At 49.0% G+C, this 21,154-nt stretch overlaps 1 protein-coding gene across 1 annotated transcript; it reads right to left on the bottom strand.

Moving 5' to 3' along the window:
- LOC117034576 (zinc finger protein 548-like) lies at window positions 1-19,520 on the bottom strand. Its single transcript, XM_033127686.1, is given in 12 exon segments — window positions 1-415; window positions 418-1,950; window positions 3,574-3,700; window positions 6,541-6,582; window positions 8,649-8,695; window positions 14,064-14,219; window positions 14,811-14,912; window positions 15,442-15,568; window positions 17,470-17,716; window positions 18,567-18,663; window positions 18,922-19,066; window positions 19,278-19,520. Coding segments are annotated over 8 exon segments (2,112 nt in total). The 5' UTR covers window positions 15,476-15,568; window positions 17,470-17,716; window positions 18,567-18,663; window positions 18,922-19,066; window positions 19,278-19,520; the 3' UTR covers window positions 1-344.
- Window positions 19,521-21,154: the final 1,634 nt, after the last annotated feature.

Here is a 21,154-nt window from a genome sequence, read left to right as displayed (position 1 = left end):
TTTTACCACAATTAAAAACGTAAGATTAAAAAAACACATTGCAGTAGCTCCCAGAGATAAATTATAGCAGACATTTGGCTGAAGTCTCTCCCCATTTGCAGTCCTCTCTCTGGTGTGAACTTTTCGGTGCCAGAATGTGGTGGGAGTTTTGGCTGAACACATGCCCATGTCTGCTGCTCTCATAAGGTCTTTCTCCACCGTGAAATCTCTGACGTGTGATGGGCTGCAGTTGTACCTAAAGACGTCCCCACATTCACTGTACTCAGAAGGTGATTCTCCAGTGTAATGAGTTTAGAGTGGTACCTACAGGATCTACCATATTCTCTGCATTCATGAAGTCTTTATCAGTGTGAATTCTGTTTAATGAGGCTGGTGTTGTATCTAAAGAGTTCCCCACATTCATGGTGCTCATAGGCCTGTCCTGACTGTGGATTTTCTGGTGATGAACGAGGTGGGACTTTCTAATGAAGGCCTTCTGACATTTGCTGCACTCATAAGGCCTTTCTCCACTGTGGATTTTCTGGTGCTCGACAAGTATATGTTTATGGCTAAAGGCTTTCCCACATTCGCTGCACTCATAAGGCCTCTCTCCAGTGTGATTTCTCCAATGTTTAATGAGGTTGGAATTGTACCGGAAAAATTTCCCACACTCACTGCACTCATAAGGCCTTTCTCCAGTGTGAACTCTCTTATGTCTAACGAGTCTGCAGTGGTACCGAAAGGCTTTCCCACATTCACTGCACTCATAAGGCCTTTCTCCAGTGTGATTTTGCCAATGTTTAATGAGCTTGGACTTGTACCTAAAGAATTCCCCACATAAGCTGCACTCATAAGGCCTTTCTACAGAGTGAACTCTTTGATGTCTAATGAGTGTGGAAGTGTACCTAAAGAACTTCCCACATTCACTGCACTCATAAGGCCTTTCTCCGGTGTGGACTCTCTGATGTTTAACGAGTGTGGAGTTGTACCTAAAGAACTTGCCACATTCATTGCAACCATAAGGCCTTTCTGCAGTGTGAACTCTCTGGTGTCTCATGAATGTGGAGCTATACCTGAAAAATTTCCCACATTCACTGCACTCATAAGGCCTTTCTCCAGTGTGAACTCTCTCATGTCTTATCAGTCTGTAGTTATACCTAAAGAATTTTCCACATTCTCTGCACTCATAAGGCCATTCACCATTGTGAATTCTCTGATGTTTCATGAAGTTGGCTTTGTACTTAAAGAATCCCCCACATTTGCTGCACTCATAAGGGCTTAATCCAGTGTGAACTCTCTGGTGACTAATGAGTGTGGACTTGGACCTAAAGGCTTTCCCACACTCACTGCACTTAAAAGGCCTTTCTCCAGTGTGGATTTTCTGGTGCTGAACAAGGTGGAACTTTCTAATAAAGGCCATTCCACATTTGCTGCATTCATGAGGCCTGACTCCAGTGTGAATTTTCTGGTGCTGAACAAGTATCTGCTTTCGGCTGAAGCCTTTCCCACACTGAGTGCACCTGTAGTCATTTTGTCCACTTTCAAAGGCCTCTCTGCACTCGGAGTCCCCATGTGGCTTCCCTCCACTGTGAGGGGCCTGGTGCTGAGGGAGGCTTGTGCTGGACTGGAAGTCCTTCCCACTCTCCATGCACGTGAGGATCTCCTCTGTCATGTGAGTGCTGCCGTTCAGCACAAATGAAGGCCTCCCCTCATCCCTTTTGCAAAGTCTGTCTCCAATCTGCTCCATTTGGTGCTGGTAAAGATCTGTCCCACAAATATATACCCTTTGATCAGGGTACATTCCATCACGCTCAGCAAGATGCAAAACGTCTTTCAAGAGTGGGCCATGCACATCACAAGGCTGGGCCCTGTGGGTGGACAGATCTGGCTTTGGAGTCCTGACCTGTGACTCTCCCACAGAATCACCTTGTTCAGAAGGGGCCTCCTCATCCTGGGCTCCATGACACCAGCCTGTAAGCAGAGAAATGCCGGTAAAGTGCCTATCGACTGTGGTGGGAGGGGGCAGCCCCATCACAAACGAGTGTCAGACACACCACGAGTAAGCCCATGGGACTGCTGACAGGAAAGGCGGCGAGAGCCAGTGAGAGGAAGGCCTGCTGTGCAGAGCTGGGTGGGAGACCCCTGACGATGAGGAAGGACCCAAAGCAGGGGTAACATCTTAGTCCATTCAGGCTGCTATAACAAAATACAACTGACTGGGTGGTATTTTAACAACAAAAACAATCTTATAAATAACAGAAATTTATTTCTCACAGTTCTGGAAACAGGAATGCCAAGATCAGGGTGCCAGCATGGCTGGGTGAAGGCCCTCTTCCAGGTCGCAGACTTCTCGTTAGTTCTTCACATAGTGGAAGGGGCTCGAGACTTCTGTGGGGTCTCTTTTATAAGAGCACTAATGTCATTCATGAGGGCTTGGCCCTCATGACCTAATCACTTCCCAAAAGCCCCATCTGCTAATACCATCACCTTGCATATGAGGTTTTCAACATGAATCTTGGGGGACACAAACATTCAGACCATAGCAGGTACAGTGCAGGGAGCAGAGGCAGGGTCTCCAAATCACTCCACTGCAAATGGCTTTCAACAAGGCCTGCTGCTGGTGACTGGTGAGCACTGCGTAGCAGGTGGTGTCCAGACCCAGGAATACCTAACTACAACAGACATGCTGCCGTTCTAGGACATTTAATGATACGTGCAGACCTCACAACTTCGTAAGTGTAGATCAAATGTTGGAGAGCGCTGCAGAGGGAGCAATGAAACAGGATGGGTGAGACCTGAAGGCCACCTAGGTATGGTTGGAGTGTGGCAGAAACGGGATTAGAAGTCCGAGTAGAAATGAAAATGGGGAAGAAAAAGTAGACATGAAGTGTGGCCACTAACCTGGCATCAAGCAATGACAAACAAAGGCCAGTTTCCCAGCTCTGACATCTCGTCTTTGCCCAGCCCCTTTGCAGGGCCTTGTACTTTTGAGTGTCTCGTGCCACTGACATAATAATATCCACCCTATCAGGTGTCCAGGGTCCTTTCCATTGCTCAAGGTGAGCACTGACATGGCACCTAAAGAGGCCAGTTCTAGGTGAAAGACAGGAAAAAATGGCCAGCATGTGCCCAGAGTAATCCAACACCGGACATCCATCATTCTCAAATTCCAAGAACTTCACAAGGCAGACAGTATAAACAATCCAGTGGTCCCCCAAATTAGTAACAACGTTGATACCTAAATTCCTGGCACAGGAAAACTCCAGGAAATGTCAGCAAGAGGAAGGGGAAAGGCCCAGGGCACCGAGGTTCTAGCATCTAAGCTGAGTGACCCAAGCAGGGACAGGCAGGTAAGAGGGCAGGTCTCAGACAAGTTTCAAGATTTCTGACTCCTGCGCCCTGTCTTGCAAGTATTCAGAGCAGCAGGGACGGGCTGCGAGTACAGTGCACACGGCCCGGCCCTGGCAGCAACAACATATATGCCAGGAAAGGAAGTAGTGCCCACCAGAGTCTCGTGGGAAGGACAGAACTGCCCCTGGAAAGGAGGACAACAGTGCCCTGCCCAGGACCCTGGGGTAGGTGTGAGGGCCTTACCTATGGCAGATAGAAGTGCGACATTCTCCGTCATCACACGGTGGTACAGGCGTCTCTGAGCTTCGTCAAGGAGTTCCCATTCCTCCTGGGAGAAATGTATGGCCACGTCCTCAAAGACCACACGGCCCTGCCAAAGTGGGGACAGTTTAGTCCATGAGCAGCTTCTTGTTCTGGGCTTTCTTCAATCCCGCATTTGTCTCCTTGCCACCCATTAATTACAGAACCAAACTAATAGCCAAATCTGTTTATATCTCCCCTGTGATCCAGAGCCCAGTCTGAATCACCTCAACGAACTCTCGCACATCAAGTGGATATTTCCCCTGCCCCAAATCAGCCCAGGATGAGGGATCAGACAACTAGGGACAGCCCCTGCCCCCCGGGTACATTACAATTATACAAACTAGCCATCCCTAAGCTTGTCATCCCACCCTCCCTGCATTGCCCTCGGAAAGTCCAATGAAGGCTCTGACCTCAGGTTTCCCTCTACTCGTGCTTCCCATGTGGCCCTGTATTGTATGGTGTGCCCCTCCTCTCAGGAAACGTAAGTAGGGCTGGCCCGGTGGCTCAGGTGGTTGGAGCGCTGTGCTCCTAACTCAGAGGTTGCTGGTTGTTTTCCTACATGAGCCAGTGAGCTGCACCCTCTACAGCTAAGATTGTGAATAACAGCTCTCCCTGGAGCTGGGCTACAGTGAACAGCCAGGGGTTGGCGTGAGCTACTGGGGCAGCTGAGTGCTGCCACGGGCTGCTGTGTGCTGCCGTGGGCTACCGTGTGATGCCATGAGCATGACTGGCCGGCAGTCATCGCGAGCGGCCAGCAGCCATCAGCAGCCAACCTACGACTGGTGACCGACTGCCTCAGCCGGGGGGAGTGCAAGGCTCACAGCACCAGCATGGGCCAGGGAGCTGTGTCCTACACAACCAGACTGAGAAACAATGGCTTGAATTGGAGTCGGGGTGGGGGGGGGAAGGTGGAAGAAAAGGGGGGGAAATGTAAGTAATAAAAACTTTCTTTCACTGTCACTGGCCTCTCTGTGTCCTCACTTACTCATAAATTAAAACCCCGTAGGTACAGTCACTCATACACCTCTCCAGCACCTTCAGCCCTTCCCCCACACATCCCTCCTGCTGATCCTCTTCCCAACTTCCCGATGTGCAAGACTTACCAGGTGTTGGGGGCACCTGTGTCTCCTCTCTCAATAGCACTGAGTCCAGCACACAGCATGAAACAGGTGGGGGAGGGGGCAGAAAAGTGCCATCTAGGCTCTGGCCTGGTATATGGGATCCCACCCCTCTCCTATCAGCCAGTTTCCCTAGGGTCTCCCAGATCTTGCCTCTCAGACAACCAAACTCAGTCTCATCATTCCGCCCTAAGGGCCAGTGCCAGGGCCCGGGGCCAACCACTCACCCTTCTCACCTGCACATCCCTGTTTGGACTGGCCTCCCTCACGACTCTGAACCCTGCACAGTGACAACTCCACAGACACGCCAGCCCATGCCACTGGCATTTCCTTCACCTCCTAACAGGCCACTCTGCACGTGGAAAGCAGTTGTGCACGGCCAGTGCAAGCAGCATCTGACTCAGTTCTACCCCGCCCCTGAATGCCAGTCTCCCAGGGCCCTTCCCATGTGGGGACCTCACGTACCTTAGCCTCCCCCTTCTGCATTGCACTAGCTGTCCCATGAGCACTCAGAACCCTCCTGTCTCCTCACTGAAAGCCAGTTACACTGCCCTCCCATCCATACTCCCACCCCCCTAGTCTAGCAACTCTCCTGGCTGACCCATTTGTCCTGTCCACATCCATGTCATGTGCATGCTGGCCTGGGAAGCTTGTCACTCCTACACCCCACAACACACACACACACACACACACACACACACTCTCCGCTTCCTCACCTGTGACCATCCAGTTGCCCAATCAGAAGGCCTGGTACTCAGGCCTTTCACTGCCATTGCTTGTGCTCCAGTGACTGCAGGCCACCATGACCTACAGATGCTGCCTCTGACACCCGCTCCCAGATCCATCCTAGTCCACACACTGGCCACTACTTGCTGTCTCCAACCTGAATCCATCTCCTGAACCCCAGGCCTCTATGTAAAAGAGCCCACTTGACCCCGCCCCTTGCAGTCTCTGGAACATCTGTGACATGATACAAACTGACTCTTCATGTTCCATCTGAAAACTCCTCATCCCGCTGACTTTCCCATTTTAGTTCACAAGGCATCCATCCTTCCTAACAAGGCTGAAAACCTGGGGTCATCCCTGATTCTCCCTTCCATTCCACCACCTTGTCTCCCTCACATTCCACATCCTAAAACATGGGCAGTTGTAGTTCAAAATAAACCCAGAAGCCAACCACTCTACTCTATCTCCACAGCCACCGCTATGTGTAGCTACTGCCAACTGTTGCAAGAAATTCCTGCCAGGTCTCCCTGCCTTCATCACACCCCCAGTCTGTCTTCCACATTATAGCCAGAGGGAGCCTGTTAAAATCTGGGTCACAACACCTTCCTCTTCTGCTTCAAACCTTCACACCAACTAGACAGAGGCCCAGGACCTCAGGCTGTCATTCCAGGCCTGATACCTGTGCTCCTCTACCCCCGCCCCCCGGCTCCCCATTCCCACCGGATATAACACAGACCTGCAGTTCCCTAAACATTCCAGCTAGGCCTCACCTGCAAGCATTTGAACATTCTAAATCCTGTGGCCAGGACTCCCTGTGGCCATCAAGTACTCCATGCTACATCCGACCCTATCAGTTGTCAGAAATGGGAACTGCTTCATATAACCTGGGACTAAATACAAAACCCTGGGCTTGGTGAAAACACATGGTCTTCAGACTCAAGAGAGTGAGAAGAATGGGAGAAGTCTCAGGACACTACCATTCCCTGCGGGTATATATATCGAGGTACCAAAACCTTTGGGGTGGTAATTGGGATGGGTTAAAGGTGGGATGCCCTCCACTCACCTGTGCAAGGTCCATGAGCATTTCTGCCACTGCCATGGGACCCTGTGGGAAGAGGGAGGCCATGAGAAATGAGCAACCATGTTAGGATCCGATAAGCTGCCTGGACCATTACCCCTGCCCTGCCCTAGAGCAAAGCGACCTCAGCCTGATGGTCGAAGCTCAGCTCCTCAGACCTCAGTGCTGCTTCTTACCAGCTGGGTGACCCTGGAGAAGGACTGAGCTTCCCTGAGTCTCAGGAAAAAGAAAATGCTTATGAGAGTAAGAATGCTTCCGACTTCATAGGGCTCAAATTGGTATCAAATATAAGGAGTGCATACTAGGTATTGTGTGCATTACACAGTATGCTATTATTATGTCAGTTATTGCTGTCCATAGGATCAAGTTTCTATATATTTTCAGTGCAGATGAAGTGGTAGGATTTTACAATTTGGGGTCTTTATTTTTACTGCTTTTTAAGATTTCACATGATATCGTATCTAAAACTACACTGCAAACAAATACTTAGAAGTAAATCATTGTCAAACCAATTATGAAGTGTTTGTATAAACTGAACTTATTGAATAGGTTCATTTCTAATTGCCTACCTATGTGTACATATCGAGAGGGATATTGGTTAATTAGTATTTAAATCAATAAACTTCATACAATCTTACGTTAGTAAGTTGCAGGGAGGGACTGAGCAGGCAGGTCAGCCAGCTCCCAGTCCTTTCAGCAACCAGGCCTGCCTGCAACCTAATCCTCTGCGGGGAGCTTTTGGGGGCCCATGACTGAAGCAGTGGATCGCCTCTTTTGCTCTGAGGGCTGGAGGAGGTGAGAGGCAGCAGTGCCCTGGTCTGAGACCCAGCGGCTCCACCAGCCAGGCCAATGTTTCCTTTATTCCATCGGGAGTGGCCCGGAGGGTTGGCAGAGCCTGCAAGTGGAGAATCTGCACCCGTCACACGGCAGGCTCCACTGAAGGGAAGCTCCTTACCCCATCGAGGCCTCCCTTTCTACAGACACAGGCCAGTGTTCCTCCTATGTCACGTCCTTTCTTTTCTGGAGGGAGCAGAAGGGATGCCAACCCTTCTCTATGCCTTCCTGTCCCATTTGAAATAACAACCTTAAGACTCACCCTCCTCAGTTTGATCCCTAGGCCTGCCCTGGTCCAGTCCACATTCTTCAATCCTTTGATATCATCTCCAATCCTGCCCCCTTCCTCAGCTTCCAGACCTTTATGTTCACCTACACATGATATCTCCATGTTGTAACATCTCTGTCTTGAGACATGTCAGGGTCACATGTCCCAAATCCATCTTCCCCCTGAAACCTGCTCCTTGCACTGACTTCCCCATCTAAATACTTCCAAGTGTTCAGAAAAAATACTTGGATGGTGGTTCACTCCCTACTTTTGCTCACAGGTATATGTGATGCATCAGGAAGGAAATCCTTTAGACTCTACTGAAACCTACCCCATCGCTTACTCGGCCTTTTGGCTATGACCAAGTGTATTGAAATCTACCCAGAATCTCATCACATCTCCGCTCTCACTGCCACGGCCCTGGTCCAGCCCACCACCACCACCACCACCACCACTCTCCTGGTCTCTATTGCTGTGACCTTACTGGCCTGCATTCCCCGTCTCGTTTTCACTTTAAATTTCTGGCTCTAGCTCCTCACCGCCGTCCCGTCACAACCTTCCATAGCCTCTAGCTGCTCAGGTCGCCACTCCAGGCGACACGCCTGGCCCTGTGTCCCCTGGAGACACAGACCCGCGGTCTCCCCAGTGCTGCCGACTCAGCAGCACCTGCAGCCTGCGCACAGGCCGCCCCTGAGGGAACCCTCCCACCTCATCACACGGCGGACACGGGGGCCTGACTGCAGGAAACCGAGCGGCGCCCCTCCACCCCGGCTCCATTCTCGGAGGCGGGAGCCGGGCGGGGTGAAGCCGGAAGATGCAGCACCCACCTGAGTTCACGGCCCCCGCCACCGACCTGTGGGAAGAGTGGGACCGGAGCCGGGCGACGGGGCGGGAGCAGGGCGCCGCGGTCACCAGCGGGCTCAGTCGGGCCTCACAGCTGCCTCCGTGCGCCGGGGGCGACACCTCTCCTCGCGCTTTTCCGCTCCCTTACCTCGATGCCCAGGAAACGCTTCTGAGGCGCTGAACCGACGACCAACCCTGCAGCGACCAAAATAACAACTGTAAGGGACGCCTGCAGTCCCATCCCCACCATGCGCGCGCATTGGTTCAGTCGCCGCCGACGCTGCCGCCCGCACCGTAGAGACTTCTGGGTATTGTAGTTTCCACTACCGCCACCACTTATCCCCTCTCAGAGCGTTAAGTCACTCATTAGTGGCCGATAACAGGCAAGGGACCAGGTCCGGGCGCTGGGAAATAGAGTTCCACAACTCTAAGAAGAGGGCGGGGCTTCGCTTCTCTTAAAGGGGACACATCCATATTTCCTGGAGAGCAGTGTATGAAGTCACAGAAAGGTTAGGGACCTGTTATTTCAGACTCTGAAGCACAGCAAATTCCCAAAGGCTAACACATCCAAAGGGACCACCATGTCATTATGACACTCTACGTCCACTCAAAGTTGTCAGATATCTTGTTGCTTTTCAAATACACGTAGACTGAAGCTCTGGGGGCTGTTTAATGAGCTTTCAGTATATTTGGCCCAGAACAAGAAAAGACTCAGACAGAGGAATGGTGGGGAAGATGCAGGAGGGATGACAGGAGCTACAGAAGTAGGTAGAAAGGGTGAAGCTGTGCCTCTGGTTCAGAGGCACACAGAAAACATCTTTCCTGGCTGTATAGTCAGTGATTGTGTATGAACCCAGTGCACAGCACATTTCTTCATATGTATACTACTCCATACCTGAGATATTTTTCAACTCTTTTAAGAATCTGAAAGCCATCTGAAAAGAATGTCACTTATACCATCTTCTGCAGGAACAATGTGTGCTCTTTTCATTGTTGGAGCACATGTGCAGAAGGAGAATCTTGCCACCAAGACAAAGGTGTGGGATTCCATGATCTAATCTCCTTGCTGGGAAGTGATTTATCATTTCACCTGAAATTGCAGCAGCAGTGCCTACAAAGGGAGTTGACATTATCTGTGAAAAACACTTGTGAATGGAAATTACTGTAAGGTATTAATAACGATTATGTAGTTATTCGAAGAAAGTAGCAGAAATAGTTCTAGAGAAATACACCTGTGACATGTAAAGAAAAGTCAAGATCTCAGTGAAATTTAATCAAGAGAGTTTAGTTTGAAAAGCCAGAGAATGAAGCAGAGCCTGTGGCTATACTGGAACCTTGGCCACACTCTGGCTTTCTTTATCCAAAATGTGATTTTTTTCATACTTGAAAATGTGGCTCATTAATTGTTTGGAGTGATAGAGATGGTATTTGAAAGAATTGACGGTAAAGTGAAAATGAATAGGGGAGCTGTGCTGTATTCACTGGTCTAAGAAAGGTTCAGTGAGCACCTACTGGGTTTCAAGCACAATAGTAGGTGTCAGCTGCTCTGTGTATACAGAGCTGTTCTGTTTTCTTAGATTTGGTATTTGTCTATTTAGCATTCATTTATCACAAGGCCAAACTAACAGTCAAGTTGTGCAAGTCAGCTTTCAAGGGTTCAAAAAACTCGTACTACAAACACCCCAAAAACAAACCCTAATGTGTTTTCAATTCCTGCCCAGTAGGGGATGTCCCCACCTAGGTACTCCCTGTCACTTTAGTCATTCAGGCATAATCCCAGTTTCTCCCTCACCTACTCCTTCCCACATGTGACATGTTTCATGTAGACTTCTGTCGTGTGCCTGACCTCTTCATTTCCAGGGTGTCAAAGTGTAGCTAAGCTATTCCATGGTATTTCTGCCTTGGCACTCATTTTGTTTGGCCAAACAGGTTGCAGGGACCTTAAATTAATGAGGGATAGGAGAGGCCACTGAGATCTCCGACAATCTTTGAGATTTCTGACCCCTGAGCAGCAGAGGAGGGGGTGCCTTGGGGACAGACAGTACACTGCACAAAGCCCAACCCTGGCATCCACAATAAATATGCCAGGAAAGGAATTAGTACTCATGGTCTGGATGTGGTGAACCCAGATGTGCCCTGAGGAGAAAGGAGAAAAATAGTGCCCTGTCCAGGACACTGGAGTAGGTGTGAGGACCTTACCAAGTGATGACTTTTATAATAATCTCATAGCTACCTTATAAGATTTAAAGATTCTTGATGGTGGGACACAACACAATGACACTTGAGTAGATACTCTGAGCTTGGAATGACAGAAGGGCATCAGGTAGGGCCACAAAGTGGGCTGTAGAGGGGGACATGATAAGCCACTGGGAGCTGTTGAGGGCACCCTATGTATAGCAAGTGGCCTGGGGTTAGGTAGGTTTCCCAGGCTCCCTGCCAGTGGCCTCATTTGAATGATTTCATGGGCTCAAGGGCAACTAGGGGCTGTCCCTACTTGCCTGATATCTGGTTCTGGGACATCAGGGTATAGCAGTCTAGAATGTGAGTTCCTCATAAGGACAGTGGTTGGAGTGTGGACTTAATCAGCTGTTACAAAACGGGAAATAACCAGCATCAAGCCAGGAACACAAAACTAAATCAAAACAATATTTTCATAAAACTACATATCAAAACACTGTAGCACTGACATAGACTAACATATAGACCAATGAAATAGAACAGAGTTCCCAGAAATGAAAGCCAGCATATTTGATCAAATAATTGACAAGAGTGCCAAGACAATTTAATGGAGAAAGGGCAGTCTTTTCAACACTGGCACTGCGGAAAGTGGATGTCTGCGTGCAAAAGAATGAAGTTGGACCCTTACTTAAACCACACACAAAAATGAACTCAAAATGGATCAAAGACCTAACAGCAAGATGTAAACATATAAAATTCTTAGATAAAAACACAGGCAAAAATCTTCGTAACACTAGATTTGGAAATAACTTCTTGGCACTGACACAAAAAGCACAGGAAACAAAAATAAAAATAGATAAATTGGACTACATCAAATTATAAAGTATGCATCAAAAGACACAATCAACAGAGTGAACAGGCAATCTACTGAATGGAAGAAAACATGTGCAAATCATATATTCAATAAGTGGTTGGTCTAGATTATATAAAGACTGCTACAACTCAACAATAAGAAAATAACCTGATTAAGAAATGGACAAATTTAGACATTTCCACAAAGAATATGGCCAAGAAGTCCATGATCATTAATCGTTAGGGAAATGCTAAACAAAAACACAATGAAATACTACCTCACACCCATTAAGATAGCTACTATTAAACACGAAACAGAAAATAAAATTATGTTGAGGAGGATGTGGAGATACTGGAACCCTTTTGGACCTTTAATGGGAATGTAAAATGGTGCAGCCAATACAGAAAACAGTTTCTCAGTTCCTGAAAAGACTAAATATAAAATTAACATATGATCCAGCAATTCCACGTCTGGCTATATACCCAAAAGAACAGAAGGCAGGATCTCAAGGAGATATTTGTACAGTCATCCTCATAGCAACATTGTAATGATAGCCAAAATGTGGAAATGAAGGACATGTCCATCAACGGGTGAGTGACTGGATAAAGAAAATGTGGTATGCACATACAATGGAGTATTGTACAGCCTTAAAAAGTTAATTCTGAAACATGTCACACATTAAATGATACCTGAGATTATGGTAAGTAAAGTAAGCTACTCACAAAATGACAAAAACTGTATGATTCTTCTTACATGAGGTAGTGAGGGCAGTCAAATTCAAAGAGACAGAAAGTAGCATGGAGGTTGCCAGAGGCTGGATGAAGAAAGGAATCGACATCATTTAATGGGCACAGTTTCACTTATGCAAGATGAAGAAAGTACTAGATATTCATTGCACAGAATGTGAATGTACTTATTAACAGAACGAAACTGTACACTAAAATACTTAAGATGGCAAATTTTATGTATGTGTATTTTAACACAATAAAAAGAAACAAAACCCATAAATACATAATAGTACTTTACAGTACCAATCAGAGTAGACTGACTGAAGTCTTTTACCCATCTGCTGCACTCGTAAGTTCTTTCTCTGGTATGAACTTTTGGGAGCCAAGTGAATGGGAACATTAGCTAAAGACTTTCCAACATTCACTGCACTCAGAAAGCATTTCTCCAGTGCAACCTCAACAATGTTTACTGAGGCCAGAGTTTTATGTAAAGACATTCCCATATCTGCTGTTCTCATAAGGTCTCATGGCAATGTGAATTCACTGACATGTAATGAGTCTGCAGCTGTACCATAAAAACTTCCCACATTAGCTACACTCATAAAGGTCTCTCTCTAGTGTGATTTGTCCAACATCTAATGAGTGTGAAGCAGCAACTACAGAATTTCCTACATCGCTGCACTTATAGGGCCTTTCTCCAGTGTGAATTTTCTGGTGTCGAGTGTGAAGCAGTACCTAAAAAACTTCCCACTCACTGCACTCATAAGGCCTTTCTCTGGTGTGAACTCTCTGATGAGTAATGTGTGTGGAGCCATCCAGAAAGGATTTCCCACATCCGCTACACTCATAAGCCCTTTCTCCACTGTGGAATTTTTGGTGCTCGACAAGTTTATATTTGTGGCTGAAGGTATTCCCACACTCGATGCACACGTAAAGCCTCTCTCCAGTGTGGATTTTCTGGTACTCAACAGCTTTGTCTTTGTGGCTGAAAGCCTTCCCACATTCTTTGCACTCATAAGGCTTCTCGTCACTCTGCATTTTCTGATGCTCGATAAGTTTATGTTTGCAGCTGAAGGCTTTCCCACATTCACTGCACACATAAGGCCTCTCTCCAGTATGAACTTTCTGATGTCTAACCAGTTTGGAGAGGTTTCTAAAGAATTTCCCAGAATCACTGCAACCATAAGGTCTTTCTGCAGAGTGGACTTTCTGGTGAGCAAAGAGTTGGGACAGTCTAAGGAAGGTCTTCCCACACTGGCTGCACTCAAAAGGCCTCAGCCTGGTGTAAATTCTCTGGTGACCACTGAGGCCCAGTATTTGTGTACAGAATACGCCACAGTCCAGGTGCTCAGAAAGCCTGGCTTCAGTGTAGACTTTCTGGTGCTGGTCAAGGTGGGAGTTTCTAAGGAAGACCTCCCCACATTCCCTACACTCATAAAGCTTTTCTCCAGTGTGGACTTTCTCATGGTCGACAAGTTTATGTTTATGGCTGGAGGCTTTCCCACAATGAGTACACTTGTAATCATTTTGCGAATTTCAAAGGGCCTCTCCACTTGCTGCCCTATGTGGCTGCCCCACACTGTGAAAAGACAGTTATTGGAAAAGGTCTGTGCTGGCTGTGAAGTCCTTCCCACCTTCCTGGCATGTAAAGGTCCTCTCTGTCATGTGCATTCTGCACTTCTTCACAAATGAAGGCCTCCCCTTGTCCTTTCTGGAAAGTTCTCTCTAATTTGAAGCTTTTGGTGCTGGTGCTTTGCCCCATAAGCATACAGGCCTTGATCAGGGTATGTTCCATCCTGCTCACCTATGGACAAAATGTCTTTCAAGAGGGAGCTACATGTCTCACAGGCCTGGGCCCTGTGGGTGGACAGATCTGGCTTTGGAGTCTTGACCTTTGACTCTCCCACAGAATCACCTTGCTCAGAAGAGGCCGTCTCATCCTGGGCTCCATGAAACCAGCCTGTAAGCAGAGAAATGCCGGTGAAGTGCATATTGACTGTGGTGGGAGGGGGCAGCCCCATCACAAATGAGTGTCAGACACACCACGAGTAAGCCCATGGGACTGCTGACAGGAAAGGCGGCGAGAGCCAGAGAGGGGCAGGCCTGCTGTGCAGAGCTGGGTGGGAGACCCCTGACGATGAGGAAGGACCCAAGGCAGGAGTACAGTGCAGGGAGCAGAGGCAGGGTCTCCAAATCACTCCTCTGCAAATGGCTTTCAACAAGGCCTGGCTGTGTATCAGGTTGTGTCCAGACAGAGAAATGTCTGATTGCAACACAATAGCTGGTGTTCAAGGGCTATATAAGGATATGTGCAGACGTCACTACACCTTAAGTGTAAGTCAAATGTCCAGGGCACTGCAAAGGAAGCAGTGGAAGGGAACGAGTGAAAGGTGAAGGCCACAAAAGTGGGGAGAGCTGGGGACCAGAAAATTAGAAATGACAATGGAAAAGAAAAGGTAGAAATGAGGTGTGATCAGTGTCCCTCACATCACACAACGGTGGGCACAGGCCTGGTTCCCAGTATGATTTGAACCCAGTTCTGACAACACGCCTTTTCCTAGCTCTGAAGCACCAGGGTCATTTCCTGTTGCCATTGATGGAGTGATGTGCACACTGTCAGGCAGCCAGGCCCCTCCCTTTTCCTCAAGGCAACCTGGAACAGACCAACCAAATGAAACACAGGGAAAGGGAGTGGACAGCATGTCCCCAGAGTGATCCAACACATGACACCCCACATTCTAAAATCATGAACACTTCACAGAAGGGTCTTGCAGAATCAGTGGTATCTACAAGTAGTGACCACATTGGTGCCTAAAATTCTTGACACAGGAAGACTCCAGGAAATGTCAGCAAGAGGAAGGGGAAAGGCCCAGGGCACCGAGGTTCTAGCATCTAAGCTGAGTGACCCAAGCAGGGACAGGCAGGTATGAGGGGAGGTCTCAGACAAGCTTCAAGATTTCTGACTCCTGAACCCTGTCTTACAAGTACTCAGAGCAACAGGGATGGGCTACTTGGGGACAGCGAGTACAGTGCACACGGCCCGGCCCTGGCAGCAACAACACAGACGCCAGGAAAGGAAGCAGTGCTCACCAGAGTCTCGTGGGAAGGACAGAACTGCCCGTAGGGAACAGGGGAAAAACAGAGCCCAGGCCAGGACCCTGAGGTAGGTGTGATGACCTTACCTAGTGATGGCAAAACTGCAAAGTTCTCCAGCATCACATGGTTGTACAAGCACCTCTGAGCCTCCTAAAGGAGGTCCCACTCCTCCTGAGAGAAATGTATGGCCACTTCTGTAAAAACCACTTGCCCCTGCCAAAATGGGGACAGGTCAATCAATGTGCACTTTCTCTCTCCAGGATCTTCAGTCTTTCCCCTCACACCTTCATCCCCTCACCCTCCACTCCGACTTCCAAATGTGGAAGAGATACCAGGTGCTGGTGGCACCAGTGCCTGCTCTCTCCTTGTCGCCACTGATCACTGTGTCTAGAATACAGTAAAAACAAGTGGGGGAGGGCACAGATAAGCATCATCTAAACTCTGGGGCTGGAATGGGGACTCTACTCCTCTTTCATCACTAAATTATCTTTAGGTCCCCCAGATCTTGCCTCCCAGACAACAAAACTTGAACTCATCTTTCTCCTTTAAGTGTTCAGTGTCTGGATGTGGGGCTAAACACTGCAGATCATACTTGAACTCAACCTCTACACACCTTGTGGTCCCTCCACTTTAACAACTCAGTTACTGATACCCCCCGCCCACCTACTTCATAGGCATTTCCATGGCCTCCATGCCACTGTGCACATGGAATCCAGGCAGTATTTTGTAAATGGAATTACACCCTTGCTCTGTATGCCCAAGATCTGTAGCATCAGAGAGCATGAGGGTCCCTTTATAGTTCTCCCCACCTGGACCTGACACCTGTGTCACACTCACCCTCCCAAGGCTACGATGCGGAACCCAGACTCGGCCTGCCACCGTCTTCACTGCATGTGCTGTCCCATAAGCAGTCATGAACAACCTCTCTTTACCTGATCCTCATTCAAAGCCCAGCTACACCGAGTCCTCTGCCCTCTCCCAGGCATAACAATGCTCCTCGCTCTCCTTTTTCACCTAAACTGATCTACCAGCCTAAATGAAACAAAAAGGCCTCACCAAGAGTGACCACCAAACATTGGTGAGCCCAGGCAGGAGCAGAGAGCCCACCCTGGGCTCACTGACACCTCACCTCCTTCATGGAGGGGCTTCAACATCTACCCCACACCCTTGGAAGCCTTGGAAGCCGACACCCATGGAAGCCTTTCAGACTCCTCTGCCCCTGTCTCTCACAGGCACACTTTCCCACAGCCACTCTGCTTCCTCACCTGTCTATGTGACGGCCATCACCACCATCCAGGCTCCCCACAGAGATACTGCTGCTCCTGCTTCCCCTTCCTGCCACCATAACCCAACAATGCCCCCTCCGAAATCTGATGCAGTTACACTTTGGCCCACATACTGGCCACTATGTTGTGGCTGTCTGCAACCTGAACACATCCCCTGACCTCCAGCTGCCCACAGTGTTCAGCTGCCAACTGGGCACCTCCCCTCAGAGTCTCTGGGACATCTGGACACCTGTGACAAAACCTGACTCTTCCTATTCCTCTGAAAATCCCTCCTACTGCTGACTTCCCCATCTCAGTTGATAGAACATCCATCCTTCCGCAGAACGGCAAAAACCTTGGGGCTGTCCCTAACTCCCCCTTCCATCTCATCTCCCAGCTCTCTCACTCTCCGTATCACTAAATGTTGGCAACTGTGTTCACAACATGTTCAGAAAGCAACTAGTCCTCTACCTCCACAGCCACTATCCACAGTCACCTGCACGATCACAGCAACTTCCTCCCAGATCACTCTACCGCCACCTTCCCACGCACAGAATCTCTTTTACTCTGCAGCCAGACACAGCCTACTACAATCTGGGTCAAATCACCTGGTTCTTCTGCTCCAAATATTCCCTAGCTCTTACTTGCTTCAGATTACAGACTCTAAACCTCAGATTGTAATTTTAGACCTGATAACTGTGTACTCTTGTCCCTTAAACACTCGCACTGCCATCCTGTATCCCATCAGATATAGCAGACCTATAGTTCCCTGAACATTCCAGCTCAGTGTCACCTCCAATCATTTGAACATTCTGGATCCTGCGCCCAGGACACCCTTCCACATCTTACCTCATTGGTTGTCAGAAATGGGAACCCCTCCATATAATCTGAGGCTGAGTTCAAGATCCCGGGTGTTGGTGAAACCACAGGGACTTCAAACCCAAGACAGGGAGAAGAATGGGTAAACAATTTCACGACACCACCATTGTTTATATGCGAGTGGCAAAACCATCAGGGTGGTCACTGGAGTGGATGAAGGCCTGGCATATCCTCCAGTCTCCTGCATAGGATCCATTTCTGCCACTGCGATGGGAACCTGTGGGAAGAAGTGGGCCATGAGAAATGGGCAGCCACGGTAGGATCCAACAAGCTGCGCTGGACCACCACCCCTGCCCTGTGCTGCTCAGTTTGTCTGACTTCAGTGCCACTATGACCAGCTGTGTGACTATGCATAACACCGAACCTCAATTCCTTTACTGTAAAACAAGGATAACAATGGTCCTACCGTATAGGACTGATAACAGTATTAAACATAAATAGCGCACATTACCTGTCAGCTGTAACTATCCACAGGATTAACAATTTTGTATGTTTTCAGTGCAAATAAAAAGATAAGGTTTTGAAAATGGTGGTGCCTGAGCAGACAGGTCAGCCATTTTTCCTTTCGGCAAGCAAGCCTGCCTAATACACGACCCTCCAAAGGGAGCCTACAGGAGCGCGTTACTGTATTACTCCTTCATTCCTCTTGTCTGGAGTGGTGGAGAAGGTGAGACAACAGTGCCCTTGTCTGGAACCCATATGCTTCACAAACCTGGCTGTTTCTTTGTCCTACAGAAACTGTCAGCTGACCTGCAGAGCTCAGTCTACCTTATAGGCCATCAAGATACCACATCCAGGCATCCTTTTCTATAGACACAGGCCAGAATACCTCGTATGCCAGATATGCTAAAGGAGCATCCGGGAAGCTGAAACCCCTATGCCCTGCACTCAGTCTTAGCCCTCCTGACACTCACTACAGGGCCCATCAAAAATAATGACCTTAATATGCTCCCTCCGCAGTCTGATCCCCAGACCTGCCCTGGTCCAGTCCAACACCCTCCACCTCCTGGATAGCTCCAGCCCAGGTCCCTTTCCAGGCCTCCAGATCTCTATGTCCACATACTCACGTGATGTCTCCACCTTGTGACATCTTAGGATCACATGTCCAAAATCCAACTCATGATCTCCCTGAAACCTGTTTCCTGTGCTCTCCCCATCTCCATACTTTCAGATGTTCAGGCAAAAACAAAATAAAACAAAAAACTTAAGATAGTGGTTCACTCCCTACTTTTGCTCACAGATATGTGTGATGCATCAGGAAATCCTTTAGGCTGCATTGAAATCATCCCAGAATTTCACCGCCACCGCCCTGGTCCACCACCACCACCCACCACCCACCACCCACCACCCACCACCCACCAATCACCACCACCATGGCCACCACCACCACCACTCCCCTGGGCTCTATTGCTGTGACCTTACCGGCCTCCATTCCCCGTCTTGTTTTCACCGACTTTAAACTTCTCGCTCTGGGCGTGCCCCTCCTCACTGCCGTCCCGTCAGAACCTTCCACAACGTCCAGAAGCTCAGGTTGCCACTCCAGGCGACACGCCTGGCCCTGTGTCCCCTGGAGACACAGACCCGCGGTCTCCCCAGTGCTGCCGACTCAGCAGCACCTGCAGCCTGCGCACAGGCCGCCCCTGAGGGAACCCTCCCACCTCGTCACACGGCGGACACGGGGGCCTGACTGCAGGAAACCGAGCGGCGCCCCTGCACTCGGGCTCCGCTCTCGAAGGTGGCAGCCGGGCGAGGTGAGGCCGGGGGGACGCAGCACCAACCTGAGTCCGGCCCATCGGTGCGGCCCCCGCCACAGACCTGCGGGAAGAGCGGAACCGGAGCGGGGCGATGGGGCGAGAACAGGGCGCCGCCGTCACCAACGGACTCAGTTGGGCCTGACAGCGGCTTCCCTGCAGCGGGGACGACGCCTCTCGTACTTCCCATTGACCTCAGTCACTGACTTAGGACTGATGACACTCAGAACCCGCAAACGGATCCCAGAGTACCTAAATCGCCCGACGTCACTAGCAGGCCGTTTAAATCCCGCCCCACGCGCTGCGCACGCACGGAATCGTCTCTCCGCTGAGCCCTCATTGGTCGGTTGCTAGTCACTGCCGCACTGCCTTCTGGGTAACGTAGTTTCCACGCCGTTGTCTGCTCTGTCTCAGAATGCAGGTGGTTTCTGACTGTGGATACCGGCCAAACGACAAAAGAGGCGCTAGGAAATGGAGTTCCTGTGTCCAAACGGGGCGGGCCTTCGCTGGCTCTTAAAAGGGTTATACTCAGATTTCCTTGGAGTTTAGTGCAGGACACGTTACAGAAATGTTTAGAGACCAGCTATTTCAGACTCCGGGATTCGCCAGTTTCCAAAGGCTGCACATAGAAAAGGACACACCACACCGTAATGACACTCGGCGTCCCCTCATCGCTGTCAGCTATCTTGTTTGTCAAAGACGCTTCGGAGTAGGTTTTTATGAGCTTCAATAGGTTCAGTCTGGGACAGTAAGAAAAGCTCCCAGGTGGGGCTATGATGGGGAACTTGGAGGCGGGATGACAGGAGGCACTGAAGTAGTTAGGGTGCCGCTGTGCCTCACCTTCCCACAGAAAACATCTTTCCTGCCTGTATAGTCAGTGATGGTGTTCCAACCTAGCGAACCACAGTTTTATTCAGATAATATTTATTAGTCCATATCTGAGATATATTCCATTTAAGAATCTGCGGGGTGGCTGGTTAGCTCAGTTTTTTAAAGCATGGTGCTAAAAGGTTGCCGCATGGGCCACTGTTAGCTGCACCTCCTTAAAAAAAAAAAAAATGCGATTTAGGGGCAGCAGGGTGGCTCAGCTGGTCAGAGCGCCAGCTCTGAATAACGGGGTTGCCAGCTCAATTCCCACATTGGCCAGTGAGCTGCGCCCTCCACAACTAGATTGAAGAACGCGAGCTACCGCTGAGCTTCCAGAGGGATGGCTGGATGGCTCACTGGGTTAGAGCGTGAGCTCTCAACAACGTTGCTGGTTCAATTCCCACATGGGATGGTGGACTACACCCCCTACAACTAAGATTGAAAACAGTGACTGGACTTGGAGCTGAGCTGTGCCCTCCACAACTGGATTGAAGGACAATGACTTGGAGCTGATGGACTCTGGAAAAACACACTGTTCCCCAATATTCCCCAATAATTTTTTTTTAAAAAAGAATCTGAAATCTCTCCAAAAGAAAAGGGACATATCACATACCATCTTCTGCTGGGACAGTGTATGCCTTTCTGACAACTTGACCGTATGTGCAAAGCCGCGTGTGCAAAGGGGAGTCTTATCCCTGTGATAAAGGTTTGGCTGTCCAAGATCATCTCCTTGCTCGGAAGTAGTTTATCATTTCACCTGTAATTGCAGCAACAGTTGTCTGCACCGGGAGTTGAGATTATCTCTGGAAAAACACTTGTGAAATGGATATTACTAAATGTTAATAATGATTTTGCAGTTTTTCAAGGAAAGTGGCCGAAATGGTTTTAGAGAAATATATCTGTGACAAATGTGGGGAGGGCTGTTAAGATCTCAGTGAAGTTTGAGCAAGAGACACTGTATCTGAAAAGTCAAAGAGAATGAAGTTGAGACTGTGACTGAAACCCTGGCTACACTCAGGGTTTGGTCCCAAAATGTG

This window comes from Rhinolophus ferrumequinum, chromosome 15, assembly GCF_004115265.2.
Source record: "Rhinolophus ferrumequinum isolate MPI-CBG mRhiFer1 chromosome 15, mRhiFer1_v1.p, whole genome shotgun sequence".
NCBI lineage: Eukaryota > Metazoa > Chordata > Mammalia > Chiroptera > Rhinolophidae > Rhinolophus > Rhinolophus ferrumequinum.
This window is presented reverse-complemented; position numbering and strand designations above follow the sequence as displayed.